The following is a 27,932-nucleotide window of genomic DNA, read 5'->3' as shown; positions in this document are numbered from 1 at the left end:
ATCTCACACACAGAACAATGCTAGGCTGCAAGTCTGCAGGCTTCCCCAGAGAGAGGGATCCTCATAAACTCCCATGAATCTGAGCAGCAAATGACTCTAAAAAGATGCTAAGGGACCTCCCTGGCGGTCCAGTGGTTAAGATATCACCTTCCAATGCAGGGGGCATGGGTCCGGTCCCTGGTCAGGGAACTAAGTTCCCATATACCACTGGGGTGCAGGCAAAAAAAGAGAAGATGCTAAGAGAAGCCATTGTGATGTTGGTAGCAAACTGAGCTCTTAGCAGGTGCCAGGCTAAACGCTTTGTGGGTATGACCTCATTTTACCCTCACAGTAATTCAGTGACATGGGAACTGTTCTCAGTTCAGTTCAGTCGCTCAGTCATGTCTAACTCTTTGTGACCCCATGGGCTGCAGCATGCCAGGCTTCCCTGTCCTTCACCAACTCCTGGAGCTTGCTCAAACTCATGTCCATTGAATCGGTGATGCCATCCAACCATCTCATCCTCTATCATCCCCTTCTCCTCCCGCCTTCAATCTTGCCCAGTGTCAGAGTCTTTTCTAATGAGTCAATTCTTCACATCAGGTAGCCAAAGTATTGGAGTTTCAGCTTCAGCATCAGTCCTTCCAGTGAATATTCAGGACTGATTTCCTTTAGGATAGACTGGTTGGATCTCCTTGGACTGGTTGGGTCTCCTTGGATCCTGGTTGGATCTCCTTGTTCTGGCCTCCTTTTAACAGACGAGGAGACTCGAGTTTAGGAAGGTCAAGTGACTAGCTGAAGCTCTCACAGTTAGTGTTAGAATAGGGACCCTACAGCTCACAGTGGGGCACTTGGTCCAGGTGGGACGGCCCCTATCCCCACTCAGGGTCCCACATTGTAAACAGTTTGCAGGGGAAGGGTGCCAGCTAGGATTGGTGGCACCAGCTAGGCTGGGGGAGTCACTGGGGACCCACCTGGAAGGATGCAGAGATGCCCCAACACCCAGCCTGTAGCCCAGGGAAGAGATGAGATCCAAGATCTTGTCATTTTTGACTCATTTTAGACATCAGTATATTTCAAGAATATGCCCCATTTTCCATGCCCCCGACTCCTGCCCATGACATGCCTCAGCCCAGATCCTTCTCATTCTTAAAAATATTTTTGTCATTAAGGAAAAGTTCTTTGTTTTTCTAGAATGTAAAAGAGATACATATGCATGGTAATCAAATGCAAATGCTTTAGAAGGTTCTGGAATAAGATATATTCCACCCCGTCCCTGCTCAACTTCTAACCCGTCTCCCCGGAGGTGACCAGGGCTCAGGCTCTCACAGATCCTTCCTGAGACTTGTTTTCAGTGCCCGTGTCCTCTAACCTCCTGTGGGAAGGCGGCCCCCGCTCACCGTGTCCTGGAAACCTCACCGATACCAGAGAAGGCGGGACGGGCCTCCTCACCCAGAGCCGCTCCCCCCATCACCACCCCAGGGGTTTCTCCGTCTCCAAGTTCCCTGCACACTCTGCACAGGGGTTCTAGGATCCCTGAGGTCCAGCGAGCAGGGCTACGCTACTGGCCTTGGAGAGGGTGTTCTGGCTGTGGACTCTGCCAGACCTCGTCTGGTTGGGGCCTGTCCTGTCTCATTGCCAGACTGACTCTGACTGCTGTTCCCAGTCTTCTGGCCTGTGACCTTCAAGCTGGGTTCCCACCGTGATGAGTGGTGATTTGTGCTTCTTCATGTGGGACACCTTTTCGTCTGCGAACATCCATCTCCTTTGGCATCCATAGCTCATGACCTGATGCAGGGCGTTAGGATTTGGGGAAGTGTTTTTAGCCAAACCTGTTCCTTGAAATCTCTCTGAGTCCTTCCCTGCAGATGGAGCTCAAGACATATATGGGGTCAGTGGAGGCTGTGGAGATGGTGTTACTGGTGGGCCCTGCAGCTGAGGTCAGCGTATTGCGAAGGTGGATTCTGCAGGCTTTTCGTGTTTACCTTTGTCTTTTTTTTTTTTTTTTTTACCTTTTTGTCTTTTTGCTTCTGCTCTTTGCCTCTGTGGCCCAGACACTTAGGTGTGAAGCCTCTTAGAACTTTATCTGTCCATGAGGCCCCTCTTAGCTCCAAAACTAATGACTGCTAACTTCCTTTAAAATATATATATGTATATATATCATTAAATACACACATAAATATATATATATGTTTACTATGCTCATGGTGAGTAAGCATTGATCATAGAGTCTACATAATAAAATTTAAGCATGATTCCCTTTGACAAAAGACTGCTCAGAAGGCTCAGAAATGTTTTCATGTACATTTAAAAAGATGATAGAAATTCTATGTTAAAATTTGCCTTCTTCTTGATATTATAAGTAATACTAATACCAGCTTCCTGTTCCTGAAATGATCCCCCCCCTCCCCGCCCCCAATCTATTCTTGGATATCTCAGGTTTCCTACCTGTTTTTAAGGGCAGTCTGGGTTTAAGGAGAGAGTCAAGTTTTTTTAAGTAGGACGTTCCCAGAGCAATCTTCTGGTTCCCTGTGGGAATGGTCCAGGCTCCGCCTTGAAAGTTCATCCTCATTAAATTTGTTCATCTTGATCCTTGCCATCTTGATTTTAAAAATGTTTGTAAGCACTGCTGGGGAGAAAGGTTGGTGTGAGAGTCATGTAGGGGACAGAGCCACATTTGAGGGGTCACGTCAAACCCGATTCCAGTTCTCTTGGGCCGGTCTTGTTCATGGTTTAGAATAAGGTGATGGTCAGGCAGCCCGTAATGGTACTTTCCTTTACAGAAACCAGCACAGAGAAGATGATATATTTAAGAAATAGCTATTTTTTCAAATGCAGACTATAATGAATGAGCGTAAACTGAGAACACTCTGTAAAGCCTTGCAGGCTGCTGGGGGCGTTGGGGATGGGGAGGGGAGCTTTCCCACAAGATTGTGAATAAAGAGGTATTTTTCTTTCCCTTGACTCTTTGTTCACTAGTTTCTGAAACCAAAGTTGACCTGGTCATCAGCTAGTTCCCAGAAGGAATGGGGGAGAAGTAGACAGTGGTCCGCAGTGCCTGGGTCTCTGGTTACCCTTGAATAAAGGCACTTGTTGCTGCCAGAATGCTTTTCCCATTCAAATTCTAGAGCTAGATCCTTGACATATTCGCCTTTACATTTCAAAAGATAGAGCTGATTGAGGAGCCGATTTTCCAGAAGCTTTTGTGGAATGTCATAAGCGTAGCATTGATTCACCATCTGAGCTGGTATGCCAGGAGGAGATTGCTAATCTGGGGCTCTGATACAAGCCCAGGCAAAAAGGCAAGAATGAAGCCTGTGGGGGTCTAGCTCTGTGTTCTCAGATGATATGTTGACTGTTTAGGGCGGAAACAAGACTTTTTTTTTTTTTTTTTTAATCAAGCAATGTCTAAAAAATGTTTGGACGTCTGGTTTTAGGAACATACAAGCTGGATGAAATCTAGCACATACTGCCTGGATAGGAGGACCGAGGAGTTGGAATCCAGCTCCTAAATGTTTGGTCCTAAATTCATGACTTTGGCCAACCCACCCTCCCCTTGCTTTCTAAGAGCTGACCAATGGCTGGGCTCTGGCCGGCTCCCAGTCTTCTCAGGTGGAGCCAGGATTACATCTGTGTCTTTGCATTTTGTATCCAGGTTTCTGCTGAGTCCAGCTCCTCCATGAACTCCAATACCCCGTTGGTGAGGATTACAACTCGCCTCTCTTCAACTGCAGACACCCCCATGCTGGCGGGGGTCTCCGAGTACGAGCTGCCAGAAGATCCCAAATGGGAGTTTCCAAGAGATAAGTGAGTACTTGAGTGGGGACACTTCTCCCAATGAAGACTTAAGTATAAATGGGGACATTGGGTTGACGTTTTCTGTTTATGATGCTTAATTGCCAAAGTCTTGTTGTGATGACAACAGGAATGGGTAAGATTATATTTTTAAATAATCAACTCCAGGAAAAATAAAGAACTGATTCTGTCATGGGCTCTTTTTTAATAGTTCTTTTAAAGCAGAGCTACTAAGCCGTGGCTAGTCAGCAAACAAAATGGTACCTTGTTAGCATTTTTTTCTTTTCTTTTTTTTTTTTTTTTTTACTTTCTAGATAATTTAGATCCAGTCAAATGGAATATGAGTGGGATTATCCCATTTATAAAACAGAATTGACATTCTAACTTCTGGTTCATGACTGTCCTATGGTTCATTTCTTTAGAGGGATTAGATATAGAATATAAATTGCCTTAAGAATCTTCACCCAACAGTGCTGTTTTTACTAGTTATTAATATAATATTGGGCTGTAAATCTTCAAATATGGTACCTGCCATTGAATTTCTTATGGTCCATAATATTTTCCTTATTGGGTGATATAGAGATGTTCCAATAAGATCAGTCCAAGTGTGGCCACCTGGGCTCTGGTGAAGGCATTGTTGAGAGCTGTATATTTCTTGGTCTGGCATCAAGTTCATGGACTTTGGATTCTCTTGGGCTGGATTTGAATCTTGGCTCTGCCAGCAGTGGCTGGGCAACCCTGTATGAGTTACCTGATTCTTTTTGAACTTCATTTCTATAAAATGAAGATCACGGTACAGACCTCCCCAGACTGAGCACAATTCTTGGCTCCTGTGAATTTCCCTTCATAACCGGTGAGATCTGAACTTCAAATCTCAGCAAGATGGACATCCAGCCAGTGGACAGATCTTGGGCTACCAGCCCTCGATCTTCCAGCCAGGGGCCAGCCCCCAAGTCTACCTTCTGAAGTGAATATGATGGTCATTGAAGGGCTGTCAGCTCATTTCCAGGGTCTCTCTTGTAGTGGTTAGAGTCTAAACAGCTTGAGAGTAATGGAAGGTAGAAATTGCTGACTCTACCTCTGCATCAAATCAACTGGAATAAGCTTTTGACTTGCTTATGTACAGCTACCCTATTGGTCTTGACATTTGCTCTGTCTTCTTGAGACTGTGTTGGAGAAGTGTCTAATGACTAGAGAAGGAACTCATGCACAGATTTGGAAATACAAAGATAAGCTTTTCCAGAGATTGGATGGGATGAGGAGCCTTTCTTTGGAAGGAGAGGTAGCTTACATGGCACTTGTAACTTTGACTCACACAACTCCAACCAGTTTTGTTTCCTAACAGCTCATTTAGAGATATTAATATACGCCATAAATTAGAGCCAAATTACTGTACTGGTATCATTTTGTTAGAGTGTTAACGGAAGTGATTTCCAGTTTGTTTGTGTGCTGTTTGTTCATTCATTCAGGACTTGTTTACTTCATTCTTACCAGTGAGGCACCAGAAAAAAACCAAGAATGATTTCTTTACCTGTGGAGTGTGAGAAGGGGGTGTTTCTCACGAGCCTGGGCTTGACTAAACAAGTTGGTGGGTTCTTGTGCACATTCCTATGGATATAGGACTGAGTCAGGGAGCTGTGATCATATTTTAAGAAATTGTAGCTCCCAGGTTCAAGCCATAGCTTTTGCCACTTGTGACACCACCGGCAACAGTGGGAGTCTGTCTGTCAGCTCCCACCCAGAGTACCCTGAGTGCGGAAAATCTGAGTGCTAAGCGTTTCAGAATAGTGTTTAGCACAACCATAGGTGGAGCAGATTTCCAATGAATGAAGGCTATTTAGAAGCAGTTTATTAGATTGGAGGCAGACGTTGTACAAAGAAAGGATTGTTATGTTTGTAGTAGCAGGGCAATAGGACATAAATTAGCCATTTTTCCAATGCAAATGTTTATTTTCTGCCAAGATATTAAATTTAATTTTAGCTCAGGGTAGGAAGGGAATGACCTCAGCATAGCACACGCTACCCTTGGTCTTTGCTTTAACTTTTTCAAACCATTGCGTACTTAGCAAAAGTACTGCTTACTAGTGGCAGTTCAGTACTTTGCTGTGTTACACTTAAATGGAAACCCACATTTGTAAGTATTCCAAACTCGCTTCCATTCTGTTGGTTTTTCAATGTCCAAGGAGTGTATATGGCTATTAGCATGATGCATGTAGCACTTCTGACCTTAGAAACTTAGTTTGTTGTGTTCACTTTGGATTTTCTTCATTATTAATTTTGGGTAGTCATAAGGATTTCTAAACTAATATGTCAGAAAAATCCCCCCTCTCTAGAGTTCTCTTTTTCCTTTAATGAAAAAACAGAGATTCCTTGAAATGTGTTTAAGATTCACATCTTGTAACTTGGCCCAGAATGTGACCATAAAATCCATTGGTATTTAAATAATAGTGATTTTTAAAGACATCACTTCACAGAGACAAAAAAAAAAAACACAACAGGTTTAACGGTTTTCTTTGAGACATTCTAAATTACAAATATTCGATGGGCTCAAGATCAAAGCTTCTCCTCATTAGCACTTAGGAAAGCTGACCACCTGACTCGCAAGGATACCTTCCTTAAAGAAAATAAATCAAGAATACAAATGTGACATTCAATAGTTGTTCCAGCAGTCACTGACATTCCCTAAAGCGTCACTAAGAAAATACTCAGACGCGTGTGTTCCCCAAGTCTCATTAGTTCCATATGATAAATGCTCCATGCTTTTGTAAGCTGCTGAAAGATTTTTATATTGAGTTCTGGAATTTCCCTCGCTGTACCAGATGCCGTGTACTAATCCTCCCTTTACACATTCAGGCTGACGCTGGGCAAACCCCTGGGAGAAGGTTGCTTTGGGCAAGTGGTCATGGCTGAAGCAGTGGGAATTGACAAGGAGAAGCCCAAGGAAGCAGTCACTGTGGCCGTGAAGATGTTGAAAGGTGAGGGGGTGGTGTGGGGAGGGAGGAGAAAGGGGTTGCCTTATCAAGAATGTTCCTTTTGTGTGAACTCTATCATGGTGCGGGGTCAAAGAGCACATAGTTGACCTAGGGGTTGAGAAGTTTTCGGTATAAATCAGCATCTCAGACAGACTATTTATCTTGAGCAGTGTGCACTTATAAAAAAGAAAAGCCAGTTCTGTTAGAAAGTGGTAGCTCATTCCCTTTATATTTGGAAATGCTTAGAAAATATTGACTCACATAGAATTGATTAATTTAGATGAGTGTTGGCACGTTGGATGCAGAACACAAACCTTAGCTTACAAATAAGGGAAGTTGGCCTTTATAGGGGGAGCCAAGAAGGCTCAGAGAGAGGAGGCCAGTCCTTCTCCTTTGCAGGAGGCACGGAGCGGGAATGGCCCTGGTCTGGGAGAGTTGCTTAGGAAGCTAAGAGGGAGCGCATGGCATTGATGCGGGTGCAGAATTGCTCACATGTTCAGGGACGAGTGAGCAGTGACCCAGAGATGTGAACGTCGAGAGGCGTTCGTGGGAGCCTGAATATTTATGTGTTAACCTTCCAACCCTGCTCATGCCTACAGCCAAAGAGCCTAAAGACCTTTTAACCATTAACTTCATCTTCCCACAGTATTCTTTTATGAGAAGAGTTATAGGAAACGGTTACATTATAAATCCCATTGTGGGCATCTCAGAAAAGACACCCCAAGCAGAGTTTTTCCCACATGTCCTGGCAGACAGGTCTGTTCTCAGAATGTGTGTGCTTGGGCAGTGGTGGGGAGCGTCACGCATTGTGGACACCCAGGGTCAGGCTTTTTCTTTCTTTCATGGGATTTTGAGTCATCGCGTCTCTTCCTGAGCGGAGGGAGCAGGGTAGAAATCGTTGGAAAGGAGTTGGGTGTTTTGTTGGTTGTTTCTCCTTAGCTCTGGATCTGAATGGCTCCCCAGGAAAATGAGGACATTTTGAGCTGCTCCCCACTTTGGGTGTGATGCCTGGGAAGACCACAGACATCAGCCGTGGCCATTTTAATAGCCAGTGGGCATCTCAGAGCTTAGAGAGGACGCCGTGTGTCACTGCAGTGGAGCCTCGCCCTCTGAGGGGCAGGTGTGCGCTCCTCCGTGGGTGTCCGTGTGGATTTTACACATTTTACACTCCAGGCACTGGTGTTGCTCTTCCTTTTGTGAAGCCAAAGAGCTTTATGCAGCATGGCTTCTATCCATGGCCTATCCTCCTTTTGGGGTGAGCTCAGATTTTCCCATATTGAATTAGTTCAATTCAGGTACCTGAGGAAGAATCTTGCCACTTTTTGGAAGCTTAACTGCAAGCCAGGATATGCAGGACCTAAGCTGTTCTTGTTTGAAATTATGGAGCAGAGAGGTTTTAAAAACTTTAATTATCTTAGTATGGGAATCCCAGCCCCTTGGGAAGCCCATAGAAGGCGAGAACCTTCAGCCCCTCAAGATGCAGGAGCGGGCACACACACACACACACACACACACACGCACACTTTTGTCCTTGGTATGGGAACTTTTGTCCTTGTCTGAATCCATCTTTGAGTGCCCTGTGGGCTTTGAGGGCTCAGCTTAGCAGCCTGTGATCCAGAGACAGTCTGAAGTATGTGAAATGCCCCCATCTTCCTCCCCTTCCTCCTCTTCCACAGAAGTCCTCACAGTTGCTTTTAGGTCCCATGAAATTTGATGTGGTTTTCTGAGATACCTGCGATCTGCCAGAGGGTGGAATTATTTCCTGGTAGAGAAGAATGCCCCCATGTCTGTGAGGTTTGCTGGGAAAGAATTGGCCTTAGCGCCCAAGGCATATATAGTTGTCTTGACTTTTGACACTATTGACCCCAAGTTAGCTATTTGACATGGAGGAGGGCAGTTCTCTGGGCATTTCCTTCTTCACCAGTAAGATGAGAGAGGTGATTTGGAAAGTCTTTTCTGGTTCAGAAATTCAATTTCATTCTGTTTCAACCAAATGTTCATCAACCAGCAGTAGCAAAACTGATCTGCAACTTACCTAATGTTCTAGATGATGCCACTGAGAAAGACCTTTCTGATCTGGTGTCCGAGATGGAGATGATGAAGATGATTGGGAAACACAAAAATATCATAAATCTCCTTGGAGCCTGTACTCAGGATGGTGAGTAGGAGGAAAAAAATGCATTCATTCACATAACCCAGGGTTCAGCATCAGCGTCATTTTAGAAGTGTATGGTTGTTTAGATCTTGCTCCTAGAGCCTCCTAAGCACATGTTTAAAGTTTTTTATAAAACCCACCTCAGGAAGGCGCTCCTGATGACCATGCCTGGGGTCTAGGGGGAAAGGTGGATGTTAGGCAACCCTGGATGGGAAGGCCTGTAGCGTCCTGTTGTTTTTTGGACATAACCTAGAGGGTGTTTGGAAAAGGCCATCTCATTATGTTTAGAGAGAGAGTTCCCAATGTAAGATCCTGCATTTTGGTTGACAAGTTCTTCCCTTGAAATGGGATTGAGGAACCATGTCTTGCTATGGGTGAGTCCCCAGGAGTGGCCTTAAAGAGGGGACAGGAAGGACATGTTATCTTCCTCCGGGGAGTGAGAACCCTGGCTTCTCTCATAAATGATCTGTGTCACTTTGGGAACCAGTTTGATGATAATTAATAAACTTGGAATGCCTGTTTTTTGCCTCGGCAATTTCCCTTTGAGGTCTCTACCGGGAGTCAGGAGACTGTAAAGGGTTATTGTAAGTATTTTTGGCTTTGTGGCAGCCACCCACCTCTACTGCTGGAGTGAGAAAGCTGCCACAAACAATACAGAAATGAATTGGCCTCGCTGTGTGCCAGTAACATTTACACACGGAAACAGGCTGGTCTGTGCCATAGGGACATTATCGCACGCGTGTGTAAGGAGCCATGCACTGGCTTGCAGAGTTCATCGCACAACGTTTGCAATGGCCCACACCTGAACACACCCATCGGGGGAGTGGATGAATACAGCACGGTATATTTATATGGTAGAATCTATGTAAGCGTTAAACGGAATGATCTGGATTTATGTTTTATCAGCCTGACTGGCTTTCAGAAAGATCATGTGTGGGGGGAAACTGTTGCAAAGCTGTGTCTTTATTACTTATTGATGTTGCTAAAAATAATACATCGTTTATTGATACACATGTGTTTGTAAAATTGTTAAAATTAAATGAGAGCAGCAAATTTATGGTAGCCGTTGCTTTCTAAGAGGGGACATGACAAGAAAGGGGCACTCACGAAGCATTTCTGTTTTATTAAAGACTGTTGAGTCTACCTTGGCCGGGTGTTCGTTGTCATTTGTGGGGAGATTAGAAGGCAGGTGTTCTGTTTTTGTGTGTGCCGTTCTGTATGTTTAAATTTAAAAAAAATAATAATAAAGCACTGAGTTGTAATAGCTACGAACTCCTTGGCAGAGCTGCCCCAGGGCAGCTCCGGGGTTCGCTGCCTCTCCAGCTCGTGTTTTCCATCCACAGGGCCGCTCTATGTCATCGTTGAATACGCCTCTAAAGGCAACCTTCGGGAATACCTGCGCGCCCGGAGGCCACCCGGGATGGAGTATTCCTACGACATCAACCGCGTTCCCGAGGAGCAGATGGCCTTCAAGGACCTGGTGTCGTGCACCTACCAGCTGGCCCGGGGCATGGAGTACTTGGCTTCCCAGAAAGTGAGTCCTTCCCCTTCTCCTTGGTTGGATGGATTCCAGTGAAAAATATGTGAAGAAAACAGGCCATTTGGATGTGCTCGTTTGCCGAATCAAGCCCTGGCCTGTCTTGTACAACCTGGAAAATATGTCTTGCATAATTCATACCGGGGTTTGATGAACTCTTTAACAGCCAGAGTTGCGTCATAGACCTGTAGCAGCGCCGCAGAGTAGAGCAGAGAAGATGTCTCTGCTCAGAGATGGGCTGGCCGGCACCCTTTGGGGAGCCAGCTTTCCAGGTGGATGGCAGCGGGGTTAGGGGGCGCTGCCTTTGGTGCCGATGATCTTTTGGCTTTGTTTTGTGGTTCTTGAGTCTCTGGATGTGGACTTTGGGTGTCGTCTCTGTGGTTTGGAGTTTGAAATCAAGTTAAAGATTCTAGGAACGGAGATCAAATGATGGGGTCTTATGGTGACATCGAGAGCCAGGTATTCTCGGGATTTATTTTGTCTCATTTCGTGAGGTGACCCTCTGCGGTTAAAAGTTGGCCAGGTCCCCTGAGGTGAATCACTTGCATTCCGAGCATGCCGCACGCAGTTGGAACTTGAAACATCTGAATTATTCTGAAAGCAGTTAGACGGGTGCCCAGATGTCCCCTGGGGCATTTTGGATTGGCCCCAGATGCCCTTCCCTGGCCCACACTTCGGGGACGGTCCATAGCTTCTTCCTTGGGCAGAGGTGGGTCAGTTCTTATCTGCTCTGGCATGTCATGAAACATCAGTAATTCCTCGTGTCCCCAAAGAAGTAAGAGCCTCTGGTGGGCATGGACCCTCTGTCCCCCCGCTGGATCTTGGCCATGGCGGTCATTGACGGGGCAAGGTGGCCACTGTCGCATCACACCACGTAGCGATTCAGGAAGGGCCCCGCTGCAGCTCGGCCCCTGCTGTCTGTAGCCAGGTGGGAACACAGCCAGAGTTACCACGTGCTCTGGTTTTTTCTCCTTAGCAAAAGAGTCCAGAGTTGAAGATTTTTCAAAAAAAATATTTTTTCCTATAAAATCTCCCAATGTATAGATTTTAAGAAACCAAGACAGAGTGAAGTTGTGTGCATGTGTACGTGTGTGTGTGTTTGCAGCAGACTTTGCCAGCTAACGTGTCAGACAATCAGATCCAGAATGTGGGACATTTGACAAGACATTGCTTCAAAATGTCAGAGTCACAAAAGATTGAAAAAAAAATCCTGCAGAGAGGGTTCCAGATGAAAAGAGGCTTAAGAGTCATGACAACTAAATGTGTGATCCTGGACTAGGTTCCTGTTCTGGGTGGGAGGTAGGGGGACAGCTTTTGTAAAAACCATTTATGAGCATTTAAAATATGTGTATGGACTGTATATTAGATAATGTGACTGTTTCAGTGTTAAATTTGGGGGCAGTGATAAAGGTCTTGTGTTAAGGTAGGAGATACCCGCTAATGAAGTCTGCAACTCATTTTTAAATGGTTCAGCCACAAAAAGTGTGTGTGTGTGTGAGAGAGAGAGATACAGAGAGAGAGAGAGAGAGAGAGAGAGAGTGGGGGGAGTCTGGGTATAGAGAGAAAGAGAGAGCAAGGAAGCCTAAGAATTGAATCTGGCAAACATGGATATCCATTGTTCTATTTTACCTTTCTGTAACTTGGAAGAATTGCTAAGTAAAACCCTGGGAAGCCATCCTGCCTGCAGGCTCCCCCACATCTGACCCTCCAGTCCTTCTTGCTCTGTCCTCCTGCTCTGGTGTGGAGGGGGGATGATTTTGGGGGCTCAGCAAGGAGCTACTCCTGATAAAAGTGGTAGAAGGCTGGCCTGGTGCTTTTATTAATCCTTCAGCAAATATGCCTGAGTGTTCCTAATTCGGATGCCTGGTGCGCTGGGTCAGGCTCCCTGTGGGTGACTGGAATGGATGCCATCCTCAGCCTCTTGGAGCGGGCACTGTGGGGGACAGCAAGTGAAATCAACAATCAGTTCAGTTCAGTTCAGTTGCTCAGTCGTGTCCGACTCTTTGCAACCCCATCAACTGAAGCACGCCAGGCCTCCCTGTCCATCACCAACTCCCCGAGTTCACCCAAACCCATGTCCATCGAGTCAGTGATGCCATCCAGCCATCTCATCCTCTGTCATCCCCTTCTCCTCCTGCCCCCAAACCCTCCCAGCATCAGGGACTTTTCCAATGAGTCAACTTTTCACATGAGGTGGCCAAAGTATTGGAGTTTCAGCTTTAGTATCAGTCCTTCCAATGAATACCCAGGACTGATCTCCTTTAGAATGGACTGGTTGGATCTCCCTGCAGTCCAAGGGACTCTCAAGAGTCTTCTCCAACAGCACAGTTCAAAAGCATCAGTTCTTTGGCGCTCAGCTTTCTTCACAGTCCAACTCTCACATCCACACATGACCACTGGAAAAACCATAGCCTTGACTAGATGAACCTTCTTTGGTAAAGTAATATCTCTTTTTGAATATACTATCTTGGTTGGTCATAACTTTCCTTCAAAGGAGTAAGCATCTTCTAATTTCATGGCTGCAGTCACCATCTGCAGTGATTTTGGAGCCCCCCAAAATAAAGTCTGACACTGTTTCCATTGTTTCCCCATCTATTTCCCATGAAATGATGGGAGCAGATGCCGTGATCTTAGTTTTCTGAATGTTGAGCTTTAAGCCAACTTTTGCACTCTCCTCTTTCACTTTCATCAAGAGGCTTTTTAGTTCCTCTTCACTTTCTGCCATAAGGGTGATGTCATCTGCATATCTGAGGTTATTGATATTTCTCCCGGCAATCTTGATTCCAGCTTGTGCTTCTTCCAGCCCAGCATTTCTCATGATGTACTCTGTGTATAAGTTAAATAAGCAGGGTGACAGTATACAGCCTTGACATACTCCTTTTCCTATTTGGAACCAGTCTGTTGTTCCATGTCCAGTTCTAACTGTTGCTTCCTGACCTGCATATAGGTTTCTCAAGAGGCAGGTCAGGTGGTCTGGTATTCCCATCTCTTTCATAATTTTCCACAGTTTATTGTGATCCACACAGTCAAAGGCTTTGGCATAGTCCATAAAACAGAAATAGATGTTTTTCTGGAACTTTCTTGCTTTTTCCATGATCCAGTGGATGTTGGCAATTTGATCTCTGGTTACTCTGCCTTTTCTAAAACCAAGACTAGCAAGGAGAGATAAGAAAGCCTTCCTCGGCAATCAATGCAAAGAAATAGAGGAAAGAAACAGAATGGGAAAGACTAGAGATCTCTTCAAGAAAATTAGGAATACCAAGGGAACATTTCATGCAAAGATGGGCTCGATAAAGGACAGAAATGGTATGGACCTAACAGAAGCAGAAGATATTAAGAAGAGGTGGCAAGAATACACAGAAGAACTGTACAAAAAAGATCTTCATGACCAAGATAATCACCATGGTGTGACCACTCACCTAGAGCCAGACATCCTGGAATGTGAAGGCAAGTGGGCCTTAGAAAGCATCACTACGAACAAAGCTAGTGGAGGTGATCGAATTCCAGTGGAGCTATTTCAAATCCTGAAAGATGATGCTGTGAAAGTGCTGTACTCAATATGCCAGCAAATTTGGAAAACTCAGCAGTGGCCACAGGACTGGAAAAGGTCAGTTTTCTTTCCAATCCCAAAGAAAGGCAGTGCCAAAGAATGCTCAAACTACCGCACAATTGCACTCATCTCACATGCTAGTAAGGTAATGCTCAAAATTCTCCAAGCCAGGCTTCAGCAATATGTGAACCGTGAACTTCCAGATGTTCAAGCTGGTTTTAGAAATCAACAATAAATGTGGGCACAAAAGTAAGCATGTTGAAAGGCTGAGAATCGTGCTGTGGAGGAAGCCCCTGGCATGGGGGCAGGAATGGGGGGTTGGAGGATTTGGGGACCAAACGTGATGGCTGAGCCCTCCTGCAGAGGGACAGGCTGTGTGGAGGCAGGCCCTGCTCATTCCGAAGCTGACAGCCCCAGGCAAGACTCAGCTCTTGGCGCTGGGGAAGCCTCCAAGGGGCTGCTGCTACTGCTGCTGCTAAGTCGCTTCAGTCGTGTCTGACTCTGTGTGACCCCATAGACGGCAGCCCACCCGGCTCCTCTGTCCCTGGGATTCTCCAAGCAAGAATACTGGAGTAGGTTGCCATCTTTCTCCCCTCCAAGGGGCAGTGATTTGGATCAGGTTCACAGTATAAAGCCGGCTACTTGTGACCATGGTTTTGGCTAAGGTTTATTAGCTCCGACAGATACCAGAGAAGTAGATTGCTTTGGGATATATTTTGCCATCAGGACAGTTAAAGGATGGGGTAGATACGGGAGGGAGAGGAAGAGGGACCAAGGATGACTGCTGGATTTCCACCTTGAGAAACTGGACGGCGGTATGATGGTGGTACAGCTTATCAGGATGAGGAAGATGGGAGGGGCAGGGGCGGTGGCAGGAATTGATTCCGGTGGGAAACCCCAGGTGCATTTCCAGTATGTCCGAGGGTCATTCAAAGGCAGATGTCCGCCAGGAAGCTGAAGGCTGCAGCTCAGCTCTGGGGGGCTAGGTGAGGCACTGGAGCCAGTGAAAAAGGTATAGGTTCAGGGCACAGGAACGGATGAGTTCACCTTGGGCAGGGAGGTTGGGGAGAGGCAGAAACAGAAGCTTGGAGTCAAACCCTGAGAAACCTCTCAAGTCCACAGATTGACTTAAAGCACAGGAAAAGACAGAGGAGACACCCTCAGAGGAGGAGGAGGAAACCCAGAATGTGGTTCAGAGGTCCAGAGAGGAGTCTCGGGAAGGCAGAAGGAGGAGACAGAAGATGGTTGAGTCCTGCCCCACCACCCGCATCGCACCCTGGCCTAGAGGATCAGAGCCTTCCTGCTTTGTTGTGTGGTGTGGTGGAAAGAGAACAGAGGATCAGATGAACTCAGCAAAATGGGGAAAAGAATACATTTTAGAACAAACTGAAAGTACTCTTATTAGGAGTACTGTAATCATAATTACACTACTAATCACTACCACTTTTTGAGAGCTTAATGTCCAGCAGGCCTGGGGCAAACATTTTACATACAGTATTGTCCGCAACCCCAGAATAACTCAGAAACAGGTGTGTTTATAATCCCTGTCCTTTGGGTAAATATGCTGGGGGCTGTTAGGAAACTCCAGGAAACCTTTGAGCCCAGGTGTGTGTATGTCACTGTGCTCATTTCTGAGATGAGGACTCGTCAGTTCAGAGAATAAAGAGGCTGGTCCCAGACCTGGCGTTTTGCTTTTCTACTCAGCTATCTTGCTCTCAGATATTCCTGCCTCTCTGGACCAAGAAGAGGACCGCTGGAGAGGCATTGGGAGTTGAAGTAAGAAAGAACTCAGGAGGAGTGTGTAAAGGATTCTGTGTGTATCACAGGTGTATATAAAGAAGACCAAGAAGATGAGGAGAAACGCCGTGTGCTGGGGCTTCATTTGCCAACCCAGGGTGGAATTGAGGGGACAGAGTCTGTTTCCTAAGGCTTTGCAGTCGTGTTTCCAAAGCTCTTTGCCAGAGGCCACCTGTAATTAAGGACCTAGAACAGGTTTAAGCAGGTTCTAGATGAGGATCTTAAGGATGGTGCCCTGAGTGGAACCTGCTTCTAAAACTGGAGGGCTTATTTGGGGTAGTGGAAAATGGAAAAGCAGGGGACAGGTCAGATCCTAGCTGTGCCACACGGATTCTGTCCCAGTGGAGGGCAATGTGTTCGTTAGAGACCCGAGGAACTGTTGGCTGTGACATCTGGCTCATTGCTGATGGAGTGTAATTAGAAATTCAGCTGAGTGGACATTGATGGGGTCAGGCTCTGTACTGGGCGTGTAGAGATGAACCTGCAGTCCTGCGCTTAAGCTGGAGACACTGGAGATGGACAAGTTAAGAGACACTGTGATGTGTACAGTAACACAGTGAGCGACGTGGTATTTGAGCCTTATCCTAGTTATGCAAGCCTTTCTATTTTTAGTGTAAAGTACACTAATTTTTCTTTTTTATAAAATCTTAAGGACAGTTAAACCTCCAAGGTGTTTAACTTTTAACAGCTGTTTTTATTTTTGCTGGTTTTTTTTTTTTTTAAGCTTAGCTTCCTCATCTTTAAAATGGCTATGATAACACCCATCTCATAAGTTGCCTTGGAAATTTAATGTGATCAGCTGTGCAGAGGCACCCAGCACACTGTCAGGGTCATAGAGGTACTCGTCTTCCTTCCCTTAGGGACCCATTGACCTTCGTTTATTTAAAGAAAAAAAAAGGAATACCAAATATCCCAAAGAGCTCTAGTTATATAAAACGGCCAGCTCTTTGCACTGGAGAACAACTCAGATTTCTGCAGATGATGGAAGTTTGGCTTGACGTTGATTATTTTCTTTTTCTTGGGTACTGGTTCCAAGTCTCTTCTTGTTCAGCCCAGAGGGTGGGCTTTGGTGTTTCCCAGCCCCCTGGGATGCAGGAGGCTGGTGATGGATTCTGGCTTTCACAGTGAAAATGGAGGTCGCCATCACGGTGACTTGGAGTTGAGCCCTTATGTGTGGTTGGAGCCCCGTGCACAGGGAGCCAGATTCTTCTGACCACATGGCTTGCCAAACGCACAGAGTCTTGTCGGCGGGGAGCACACCACCGGGAGAGTTTGGCCCAGGACTTGGAAGTTCCATTTGAAGAGGCCTCCAAAACCAGGAACCCGGCTCCTGCCCCGACTGGATCCCCGGGCGGCTTCTGGGAGCTCTCACATTTCCTGCTGCCGTTCTGGCCGGGCACAGCCAGCGTGTGGGCTTCTCTTGCTTTCTCTTCAATGACCTTAGCCCATCCAGGGGGCCACAGATGGGGATTAAAACAAGGACTAGTTGGAGGGTGGGTGGAAAGAAATTATTCCTAATTCATTCTTCAGGGAGAGTTTGGCTTGCTCCTTTTTAAAATGGCCTGTTTCTTGTAGTATCTGTCTAAAATCAGCCCCGTCTCACCCATATCAGAGGGCTTGCCAGGAGCCTCTCCTTCATATGATAGTTTGCGTTTGCCCAGAACCTGTGTAAAAGGCTCTGTTAGGGATGTTTGTTGACTTCTGTCTACCTTACATTTCCCAAAACAGGAGGTGATGATTTGGGACCCCAATTACTATGTATCCTGAGGAAATTTTGGTATATTAAAGTACAACTAAAATGCTTTCAACAGCTTACAAAAGCATATCATTTGAGAAAGGAAATATAGAAGTTACAAGAACTAGAGCTTTCTGAGACTGAAGAGATCGCATCAGTACCATGAATCGACTGCCCTGCAGTAAGCATCTCAGTGCCTGGCCCCTGTGTATGTGGCAGATATAGGTTGGGCCCTGTGTGGGGGCCAGATGTTGGGTGAGAACTGGACAGAGAATTTGGATAGACAGGCAGTGATTTTGATATAAGCCCAGAACAGATGTGACCAGCTCCTTCAGAAACGAAATTTGAGGGAAACAGAAAAAAAGATGCAACAGGGCTAAGTCTGGAAGCACAGAGACTGCCGTGCAGACATTGTGGCCTCCTGTGGGGCACGGGGGTGGGCAGTGATGAGACCCTGGACTAAGCTGGTGGCAGTGGGAAGGGAGCTGGGTGGACAGATCGGAGAGGCATTTGGGAGTTGAAATCAAAAAGAACTTGGGAGGAGTGTGTAAAAAAGTCTGGTGTGTATATCACAGGTGTGTATGAAAAAGACCAAGAAGATAAGAGTAGAGACCTTGAACTTAAGGTGCCAAAGGGATGTGGCAATGTCCTGTAGCCTGATAAAAGTGAGAATCTGGATCCCAGGAGAGAGGTCAGGATAGAGATAAGAATTTGAAGATCTTTCCTATGTAGCTAAGAATGGGAGCCATGAGGATGTATGGAAATATACAGAATTAATGGGACAGGTCCTCTGTTTTGAGGGAGAGAGGAGTTAAGCCAAGGAATCTGAAGGGGTGGGGAGAGAGGAGGAGAGTGAGCCAAGAGAAGGGATGGGGTGGAACTCAGCAGGGGGACAGCCTCAAAAATGAACAAGAAAACAGGGTCCTGAACTGCAGAGAGGAAAAAATTCCATTTGAGTCTTCACAATGTGAAGGATGCCAGTCAACTGAAGTTAAAAAGGCATGTGGTTTCTTATCTACCTTTGCTCTTTGAAATAGTTGGGGCCTTAGTCTTTAATTAGAAAAGAAACACCAATTTTTGACTTCACTTGTATTTTCTGTCTACATTGTAAGAAGTACTTGTGTTACCTTTTTATCCTTACAGCATTTTGAAAGAAGTTTTTTTTTTTTTTTTTAATTTCAGTGCATTCATCGAGATTTAGCTGCCAGAAATGTTTTGGTAACAGAAAACAACGTGATGAAAATAGCTGACTTTGGACTGGCCAGAGATATCAACAATATAGACTATTACAAAAAGACCACAAATGTGAGTCTACGGTGATGATTTGGTGGGAGGGTGTTGGGGGCACGGAGCATTCCAGGTGAAAGATAACGTTCAGAACTAGAACAACCAATGCCTTTTTATTCCTGCTCGTTGGCTTTACTCCTTACAAACTTCTCAATAAGCAAATTCAGGCTTAACTCTTACTAAGAGTTAAGACTCTCTCAGTAAAAGTGAACCAGTCTTATATACTGAATAATCAGCCTCTAGGATCTTCACAAGGCTCCTCGTCCGGAAATTCCCTAGCAAAGATTGGAGCTTGTGAGTTTCTGGGTTAATTTTCACCTAGAAACGGGCCAGGGTGTGTCAACGTGCTGGGGAAGATGTATGATCACGAGGAAACGACCCTTTATCAACATGTCCGTATCTGTGCATCACCCACACTCTGCATAGTCCCTTTGGAGCGTATTTTTTTCACTAATGACTCTCCAGCAAAAACCATTAGAGTGTCAGCTCTTAAAATAAACAGGGCACAGCCCAGTGGGGGCTGCTAAAGTAAAGTGGTTTTAGTATACTGGGTTTGACATTTCTTCCACGCTCGCAGGGCCGACTTCCGGTCAAGTGGATGGCTCCCGAAGCCCTTTTCGACAGAGTGTACACCCATCAGAGCGATGTGTGAGTAACTCCCTTGTCGCTGCCTTCTCCCTGGGGTTGACTTGCAGAAATCTTGTCCGTTCCTCGCCTTCCTTCCTTCTTTGGTGCCTGCTGCATTTCACACACGCAGAGAAGGTGCAGGAGCCAGCCTTAGAAAGGACGGATTTTCTGCTAGGCTGGTAACCAATGCTCTGTTACTAATCTGCCTGGCTTCAAAGCACACGGGAGGTGGAACCGCTAACCTGCTCCTGCCAGAGCGGAAGCTCCCCCCTTGAACTCACTCACGGATGTGCAAGTACAAAGCTGCCATCTAATTTGCCAAGCTGTTGGCATGTTCTTCGCGCTCTTCAACTTTTCCTTCTTGAGAGCAGTTTGTCGTATTTTCCCCATCCTAGGTTTGTCCTAACAGGGAGGCTGGTTGGGACGAGATCCACTCAGGGGATCTCCACAGAGCCTACTCCCTGTTTATCCTTTGAAAAATGTCCAACCTCGTCTTTGCAGCCTTGATAACATTACAGCAATAGAGTGAAAACTCTACAGTATTTTAATTATGATACACTTAAAAATACCATCAGGGCTAGGCTCCAAGCGGTATTTTAGAATTCTAGCTTTGGAAATCTGCTGGAAAGATGTTACCATTGTGAGAAACTGGGTGAGAGGTACAGAGGATCGCGCTGGTCTATTTTTGTAAGTTCCTGTGAATCTATAATTATTCCAAAAGTTAAAAAGTTAGCTGAGCTACTCTTGTGTGGGCAGGAGGGTTTCTGGTGCAGGCATGGAGCCCGTGCCACGGCCACTGGTTCTCTTCAGCAGTCCTAGAAGGAGAGCCTTGTGGTTTCCAGTTTTGCAGTGAGCTGCTTCTCTTGCTGTATACAAAACTGAAGTCAGTTTCATTTCTGAAACTCACCCTAATAGAATCAGTGAGGGTGTGTTTCCAGCATAGAAGCTCATGTTGATAACACTGCATAAAGACGAAGAGTTTTATTTGAAAGTGGTGGACGGAGGAAGAAAGAACCAAATTTCCATCCCTTGTTTCCCCTTCCCACCCTCCCCCAAGAGTGATGGTTTACCATCACTTATCTGTTGTCTGCTGATGGAAAATTCCATCAGAATATCTCCTCATTGTCATCTGGGGATGCTTTCTGGGGGCAGGAAGGGGCAGGTTGGATGAACTGCAGGAGGGCCCCGGTCATTTGTCTTTGAATGTAAGAAGCACGGGGGAGTTTTCTTAACTGGGTGTGTTTAGGTTTCTGTGATTCAGATGGGTTACTAATGCTGTTTTCTCCCCTCTTTGCAGCTGGTCCTTCGGGGTGTTAATGTGGGAGATCTTCACGTTAGGGGGCTCGCCCTACCCAGGGATTCCCGTGGAGGAACTTTTTAAGCTGCTTAAGGAAGGACATAGGATGGACAAGCCAGCAAACTGCACCAATGAACTGTAAGGGCTCTTGTCTCTCCTGATGCCCCAAGGGGACCCACCACGCCACTAATGCTTCTCCTGGCTGGTTCCGTTTCCTTAGGCCCCCAGGTTTCTAAATACGTCCTGAGAAAAAGAATAGCGGAGACTTCTGGGCTCAATCCCAGAACTGAGATAGAGAGTTCCATGGACAGGCCTGACTGTCCAAAAGAAAGAGCATCCTCCTGAGGTGGTGTGGCGTGAGCTTTACCCCACTGAGGTGGTGAGTGCTTGTCCGAGGGCTCCCAGCCGTCCACAGTGAGCCCCCGCAGTAATCTTCCTGGGCCACTGTGCTGTCCTCGCTGTGAGTGGAAGATACATCAAGCCTTCCCTCATGCACAAGCCTGAGACCCATGGGGCTGCCTCCATTTCTTATGAGTGGTCTGTGGCCTCTGCACTGTGAGTAGAGAGTAGGTGCTTCTGCAGCCTCTTTGTGACCATTGCTATTATAGATGGATTTTGACCACAGCCCTCAGGGTGAATGAACTAGTGTCTGCTTATCTATATTTTAGCCATATTTCAGTACAGAGGATTAAAAATTTGTCCAGGTGCTAATATAGTCTGACTGTTAATCCTGATCTGACTATAAAACTGGTTTCGAGCAAAACCTACCCTGTACTTTAAGTGGAATTACTTGTGTTGGTGACAAGCGTCTTGTGCAGTAAAATCAGCGCTTTGAAAAGGTGTTTCTCCTCCCAGCTCCCAGTGTCAACTAAGAAGAGGGATTGTTCCAGAGACTGCAGTCTCTTGGGTATTGTTTCATGGGGATTTTATATCAGTAATCCCATGAGTGCTTTTCGGTGCACAGTGGGCATCAGATGAATGGTCACATTTTATAGTATATTATATAAAGGCATTTATTGTGCTCCTTGTCATTCCTGGGGCTTTTTCTACTATAGAGGGTCTGTCGAAACCCATCGTCAAGATAAGGCCTGGGAGCCTAAGCCTGTCCAGGAGTTAATCAGGAAGTGAAGGCATAGCTCAGTGACGACAGATTAATTCATAAGAACCTTGCCTTAATGTTGTGCTTTTCAAACTTCAGTTTTTCAAAACTGAGGAACCTTTGTCCAGAGTGTCAGGCAGATAACAGTAGAGCAGCTTTGGTCCTGGCAGGGGTGTGTGGGGAGGGAAAACTGGATTCCCACCCGCCCCTACCTGGCTCTTCCCACAGTGTCCAGAAGTGTGGAAATGTGATGCCCTGTTATAAGTCACTGCCACAGGGATACTGGAAGTCAACCAGGAAAACAGAAGTGTCTTTTTGGGTTTTTGGCCGTACCACATCGCTTGTGAGATCTTAGTTCCCCAGTTAGGGATTGAAGCCCAGTCCTTGGTGGTGAAAGCGCTGAGTCCTAACCACTGGACCACCAGGGAATTCCCAGAAGTGTCTTTTTTGATGGTGTAGATACTGTCCTAAAGCATTTTGCATAAAGTGATGTTTTTGTAAATCAAAGTGCCTTACAGAGAAACTAAGTAGTGTCTCTTCTGGCAGAGTGGATCACCACCTCCTAATTCAGTTGCTAGGGCAGTTCTGATACATTTTCATAACTGAGGACATCTCTCCATACTGACTGTTAAGAGTGGCTTATAGCCACACCCCTAGTCCTCAGGGAAGTAACTCACCAAGGAAATCCATCTCTTCCAGGTATATGATGATGAGAGACTGCTGGCATGCGGTACCCTCACAGAGACCCACCTTCAAGCAGTTGGTAGAAGACTTGGATCGAATTCTCACACTCACAACCAATGAGGTAAGAGCCTCCTTCCAGAAGCCAAGGGTCCTTGCTGGGGAACCCCCGTATAGCTTTTGAAATGCAGCCTCCCCAGTGGAAGTCTGGGGTACAGTTTATCATTGTTCCAGGGCTCAGATAGACTGAAACCATGTTTCTCCCAAACCCTGACTTTTCTTGGAACTTCATCTTGAGAGTTGCGACTCACAAAACCAGACACAAAGGGCCCCACCTGAGGCTGCCCCTCACTGTGGCATGTGGGTGGTGGGTCCACGGTGTGTGTGTGTAGGAAGATGGGGAAGGGGAAAAAGATGTCCAAAACTGCAGCATTTAGATTTGAGTGGGAGGGAGCTGGGGTTTCTGTGCTGGTTGGATTCCTTGCCCTGCTCATTAGCGTGAGGGCTGCTGGTCATTACTCTGAGGGCTGCTGGTCATTACTCTGAGGGCTGCTGGTCATTACTCTGAGGGCTGCTGGTGGTCCATTACCAATGAACTTGTTGGGATGAAGTGAAGTTGTGCCATTCCAGCTTCTATATAACGCAGGATGGTCATAGTGTATACATACAGAGTCACTCCTTTAATGAGTGAAAACTTTTGATAAAATATGTATCTTCTATAAAACAGTTATAACCTATAACAACAAAAGAAACCCCCTTCTGTCACTCACTGTCCACACTCAGCCATGTCAGTGGCTACTTCATGCAGAGAGAGTGATCTTTGGTTGTAGAAAGAAAGTGATGTGAGCAGGAAAGGTGATAAACCCATCAAAGCCAGAAAAAAACCCACAATAGAGAGAAATAGTGAATTAATTAGAGATATTTAATGAGGATATAGAACAGTGTTCCCCCAGACAGGGGGAGAAAACCCCCACAATTGTCTTAATAACAACAGAAAAGATTAAAACTGCCTAAACATTTTAGAAGGAAAAGAATACATTTATTTTAAAATAATGTATTTAATAGTTTCAGATTGAGTTTTTAAAAATAATTAAATGTTGTGATTTGAAGCCTTAAGCCAGGAATATTATCTGTGTGTCTGACTGTGGCTGATAAAGGGAGAGATTGCATTTAAATGAATACAGCTGACCTTCAGAAGTTGAAAGGAAAGGAACAGTTCAAGGGGAAAAAAAAAAAAAAAACAACCAACTTTCTTCTCCTGCCAAAACTGTTGTTTCTAGTATAAGTTCCTTTAACCCTAGACTTGGAATTCACTGATATCTCTAGGTTTTTTTTTTCCCCTATCAGATCTGAACATTTATGGCTTCAGTTAGAAACTGAAAAAGCACTAAAGTTCCATTTTAATGATCCTGTATCCATGCTCTATGCCATTTATTTATATATTTACATTTAAAGTGAGCCTGTTTTCACCCTGAAACTTACATCTAGCATCCTAAAATTGAAAAAAAAAAAAAAGCAGAATGCCATATTGTCCAACGGATATAAAAATCGAAGTTCTTTCCTTCTGAAAATCATTACCACATGCTGGAGAAAAATGGTTCCATTTAGGACAGAATTTCATTTTTTATCATTGTAAGCAAAAAAGTTCTCTTTTGATGTGGTGGGCGTGTTTGTTTCCAGTCGTGTGGTTCATGCTGATGTTGTTGGAGCTGACACATCCCCCATTCTTGGATGGGGACTCTTTTTCTTGCCAAACCTGGTGATGAATTATAGGGGTGGGTTGGGTTTTTTTTCCTTTTTTCCTGTCTGTTAAAATGTATAGTTGCCAACATTCTGTGGGCCCTTCTCTGATAACACCAAGGCTGGTTGTGCTGTGGTCTACACCTTTTTATCCCCTTCTCAGCAAAACCACGCATCATGGTATACTCCTTGGCTTTTGGGGGTGTGAGCAGAAGCACCCCAACATGCTAGCCTGGATGAGGCAGTGAGACCCAGTAGGGCCCCAGTTTAAAAATCTTTTCATAGTTTGCAAACCTTTTATGTCAAGGGCCAGACAGTCAATATTTTTAGCTTCATGGGCCTCTTTGTGGATCTCTGTAGCAACAGGCGCAGACAATGTGTAAATGAATAAATAAATGTGTCTACGTTCAGATAAAACTGGATGAACCCTAAAATTTAAATTTTAGGACATTTTACATAGTTTAATACCATGAGATGTTATTCTTCTTTTGATTTTTTTTTTTTTTCCCCTTTTTCCCAACCATTTCATAAAGTTAAAAGCCATTCTTAGCTCACGGGCTGCACAAGAGGAGGTAGAAGATTTTCACCCTGTTTTAAGTCGAAAGAAATATTATCTGGGGGCCATTGGGTGGGTTTTCCGAGAGCAGCACCAGCTTCAGGGAGCAGAAGAGCCCTTTTTGAATTTCAAACCTGCAAAACTTTGAAATGTAGCCTGCGTTTTCCTGAACTGTTCTTTTGCTGTCCATTATGGATGTAACACACATGAGTCTATCCAAGCCTTTTTTGAACCTGTTTACATTTTCAACTCAGAGAGCTTCTGAGAGTAATGAATTGCATCTGTGAAATTACCCGCTGAATGAAGACATATTCCCTTTAAATTATCCTAGAAGCTACAATAGTAAAATGTAATTCGTGACATAAATATTCAGGGTCTCAGCACTGGAAGGAGGTCCTGGACTTCCACAGCTTCTTATATCTTCCCCATTTTGCTTGGCATGGATTTGAACCATGTGGTCTATCAACGAGTCCTGGGGTCTGTGCCCATCGAGGTGACCATTCAGCTGGGTATTAGGGTTCCCCACTTGGCAATAGTTTGTAACTATTGAAGGGTAACCTAGAGGAGATAAAGTCAGGGTCTCAAGGTGGTCTTTGTGGGAGCTAGGCTGGGTGGGTATCTCCCTGCTGGGGGTGCCCCCATCCTGTCCTGACTCCCATATCAACATCCCAAGAGCCTGTGTTTGAAATAAAAGTCTTCTCTTCGCTTCTTTCAGGAATACTTGGACCTCAGTCAGCCTCTCGAACCGTATTCACCTTGTTATCCTGACCCGAGATGAAATAAAACGTCTCTCTTCCCTTCTTTCAGGAATACTTGGACCTCAGTCAGCTTCTTGAACAATATTCACCTAGTTACCCTGACACAAGGAGTTCTTGCTCTTCGGGAGATGATTCTGTTTTCTCTCCGGACCCCATGCCTTACGAACCCTGCCTTCCTCAGTATCCACATAGAAACGGCAGTGTTAAAACATGAATGGGCCTGTCCCCCTGTCCCCAAACAGGGTGGCATCAGGAACTTAGCTGTACTGAGCAGGGGGGGCCTTGCCTCCAGGAGCCTGTTGGCTTGGCTTGTATATATGGATCAGAGGAGTAAATATTTGGAAAAGTGATCGGCACACGTGTAAAGAATTTATCCAGTTGGAGACTTGTAATCTTCACCAGGAGAACAAGAAGGTTGTGGGGGCAATGGATTGCCATGGGCCACCACGTGCTTGTGACCCACCGTGGGTACTGGCTGTGGACCAGCCGGACTTGAGGCAAACACCCGTTCTGCCTGCCTTGTGAATTTTGTAATAATTGGAGAAAATATATGTCAGCGCACACTTATAGAGCACAATTGCAGTATATAGGTGCTGGATGTATGTAAATATATTCAAATTATGTATAAATATATATTATATATTTACAAGGAATTATTTTTTGTATTGATTTTAAATGGATGTCCCAGCGCACCTAGAAAATTGGTCTCTCTCTCTTTTTTTAAAAAATAGCTATTTGCTAAATGCTGTTTCTTACATAGAATTTCTTAATTTTCACCGAGCAGAGGTGGAAAAGTACTTTTGCTTTCAGGGAAAAATGATATGACATTAATTTATTAATGAATTGGTAATATACAAAACAATCGTTTTTTGTGTTTTTTTTTTGGTAATTTAAGTGGCATTTCTATGCAGGCAGCACACCAGACTAGTTAATCTCTTGCTTGAACTTAACTAGTTACCAGATCCTCTGAAAAGAGAAATATTTACAAAATGTGACTAATTTGGGGGAAGTGGAGTTTTGGTTTATTTGTATTTCAGCTCTGCTGTCAGATGATTGGTCTTTACCCATCTAACTGCCCGTAAGAAAGAGCCCATTGATGAGAAGGTGTGTTGTCTTGGCGCAGCTTGGTCATTGGGCCCATAAACCTTTCACTGGGCTTCCCAAGACAAACGGTACCAGCGTTCTCTTAAAAAGATGCCTTAATCTGTTCCTCAAAGGAGGAACTCTCATCGAGATGCTAAAAGAATGTTCTGTCCAGCCGCTGGCCTTCTGCCCCTCTCCCCGCCAAGTTGCACATTGATCAGATCAGCCTGCATTCTCTTTGGCGAATCTTCATCACAGCTTCCAGATTTACTGGCAACAGAGAAGTCTCTTAGAATCTTCACGCCCTGTCGGAGAAAATGGAAACACTGAGTTGTTCTGCTGATAGTTTGGGGGATCCTTCCATCTTTTTAAGGGATCGCTTCCGCCTCCTCTGGCAGGACCTCACCGAAAGATCCCGCCCTATGCCAATGTCATGTTACTGCCATGGTGTTCGTTCTGTATGAACGTGTTGTGTTTTGCTTTCAAAACACCTTCTCACTCTGCTCTGGCTGTGCAACATGAATGCGGATGACACTGATTTTTAACGTGTTATGAAATTGGAGAAAGTATTTAATAAAACCTGTTAATTTTTATACTGACAATAAAAATGTTTCTACAGATATTAATGTTAACAAGACAAAATAAATGTCATGCGGCTTATTTTTTTAACCCTTGTGTCTTACCAAGTGGTTTCCCGTGCTCGGAGGTGCTGACTCAGTGCTGCGTGGTGTGATCGCCTGGAAGGAAGGCAGAGCTGGGGAGGTCTGTGTTTGCTACAAACAGGTGACTTCTCAGAGGTCTTGGCCAGGACCCAGCAGTACCTGGGACAGGTGGATCTAGTGGAAAATCAGAAAAGGCTGTTCAAATCCTGGCTTCATTGCTTCCTACGACCCCAGAGTAGTCTGTGTTCCTTTCTGGGCCCTCGCTGCTCCCAGAGGAGCAAATGAAGGGCATGGGAGAGAGCTTTGTGGAAGCGCAGCTGTTCTAAGGATGGGAGACCATCAGAGGGGAGATATTTAGAAGCTCTGGATACTGGGCGCCTTGAAACCTTTTAAGCTGTCTTCCTTATGATGTATGGAAACAACACTTTGCTTCAAATTTTCAAAAAGACAACTTGAGCAGATTTTTAAAATAATTGTACTGTTCGCATGCCACCAAGAATCTGAAGAGGGAAACGGCATTTTGCCTGTTAACAAATATGTATCTGTGACTCTTAAGGCCTCATTAGATCAGCTTGCCAGCCTTCACACCAGCAGAAGAAGACAAAAACAATCTGGCATCTGA

The 27,932-nt window shown here is 45.2% G+C and overlaps 1 protein-coding gene across 25 annotated transcripts in view; it reads left to right on the top strand.

The window, feature by feature from the left end:
* The window catches only part of FGFR2 (fibroblast growth factor receptor 2), a 107,031-nt gene extending 79,737 nt beyond the window's left edge, over window positions 1–27,294 (top strand). For 13 of the 25 annotated variants that reach the window (XM_086378698.1, XM_086378697.1, XM_086378693.1 and 10 more), the window contains 9 exons: window positions 3,636–3,786; window positions 6,628–6,749; window positions 8,794–8,904; window positions 10,245–10,435; window positions 18,703–18,825; window positions 19,385–19,455; window positions 20,732–20,869; window positions 22,530–22,635; window positions 25,615–27,294. In XM_086378698.1, the coding sequence (XP_086234824.1) occupies window positions 3,636–3,786; window positions 6,628–6,749; window positions 8,794–8,904; window positions 10,245–10,435; window positions 18,703–18,825; window positions 19,385–19,455; window positions 20,732–20,869; window positions 22,530–22,635; window positions 25,615–25,779 (1,178 nt within the window). In that variant the 3' untranslated portion in view covers window positions 25,780–27,294. Of the gene's footprint in view, window positions 1–3,634; window positions 3,787–6,627; window positions 6,750–8,793; window positions 8,905–10,244; window positions 10,436–18,702; window positions 18,826–19,384; window positions 19,456–20,731; window positions 20,870–22,529; window positions 22,636–25,522 lie in introns of all 25 variants that reach the window. The other 12 variants (XM_086378700.1, XM_086378696.1, XM_086378695.1 and 9 more) reach the window with 3 other exon arrangements.
* The last annotated feature ends 638 nt before the right edge of the window (window positions 27,295–27,932 follow it).

This window comes from Bos grunniens, chromosome 26, assembly GCF_055505025.1.
Source record: "Bos grunniens cultivar Pamir isolate PY7600 chromosome 26, Bosgru_T2T1.0, whole genome shotgun sequence".
Classification (NCBI taxonomy): Eukaryota; Metazoa; Chordata; class Mammalia; order Artiodactyla; family Bovidae; genus Bos; species Bos grunniens.
The sequence above is the reverse complement of the archived record's forward strand: the minus strand, read 5'-3'. Positions and strand labels throughout refer to the sequence as shown.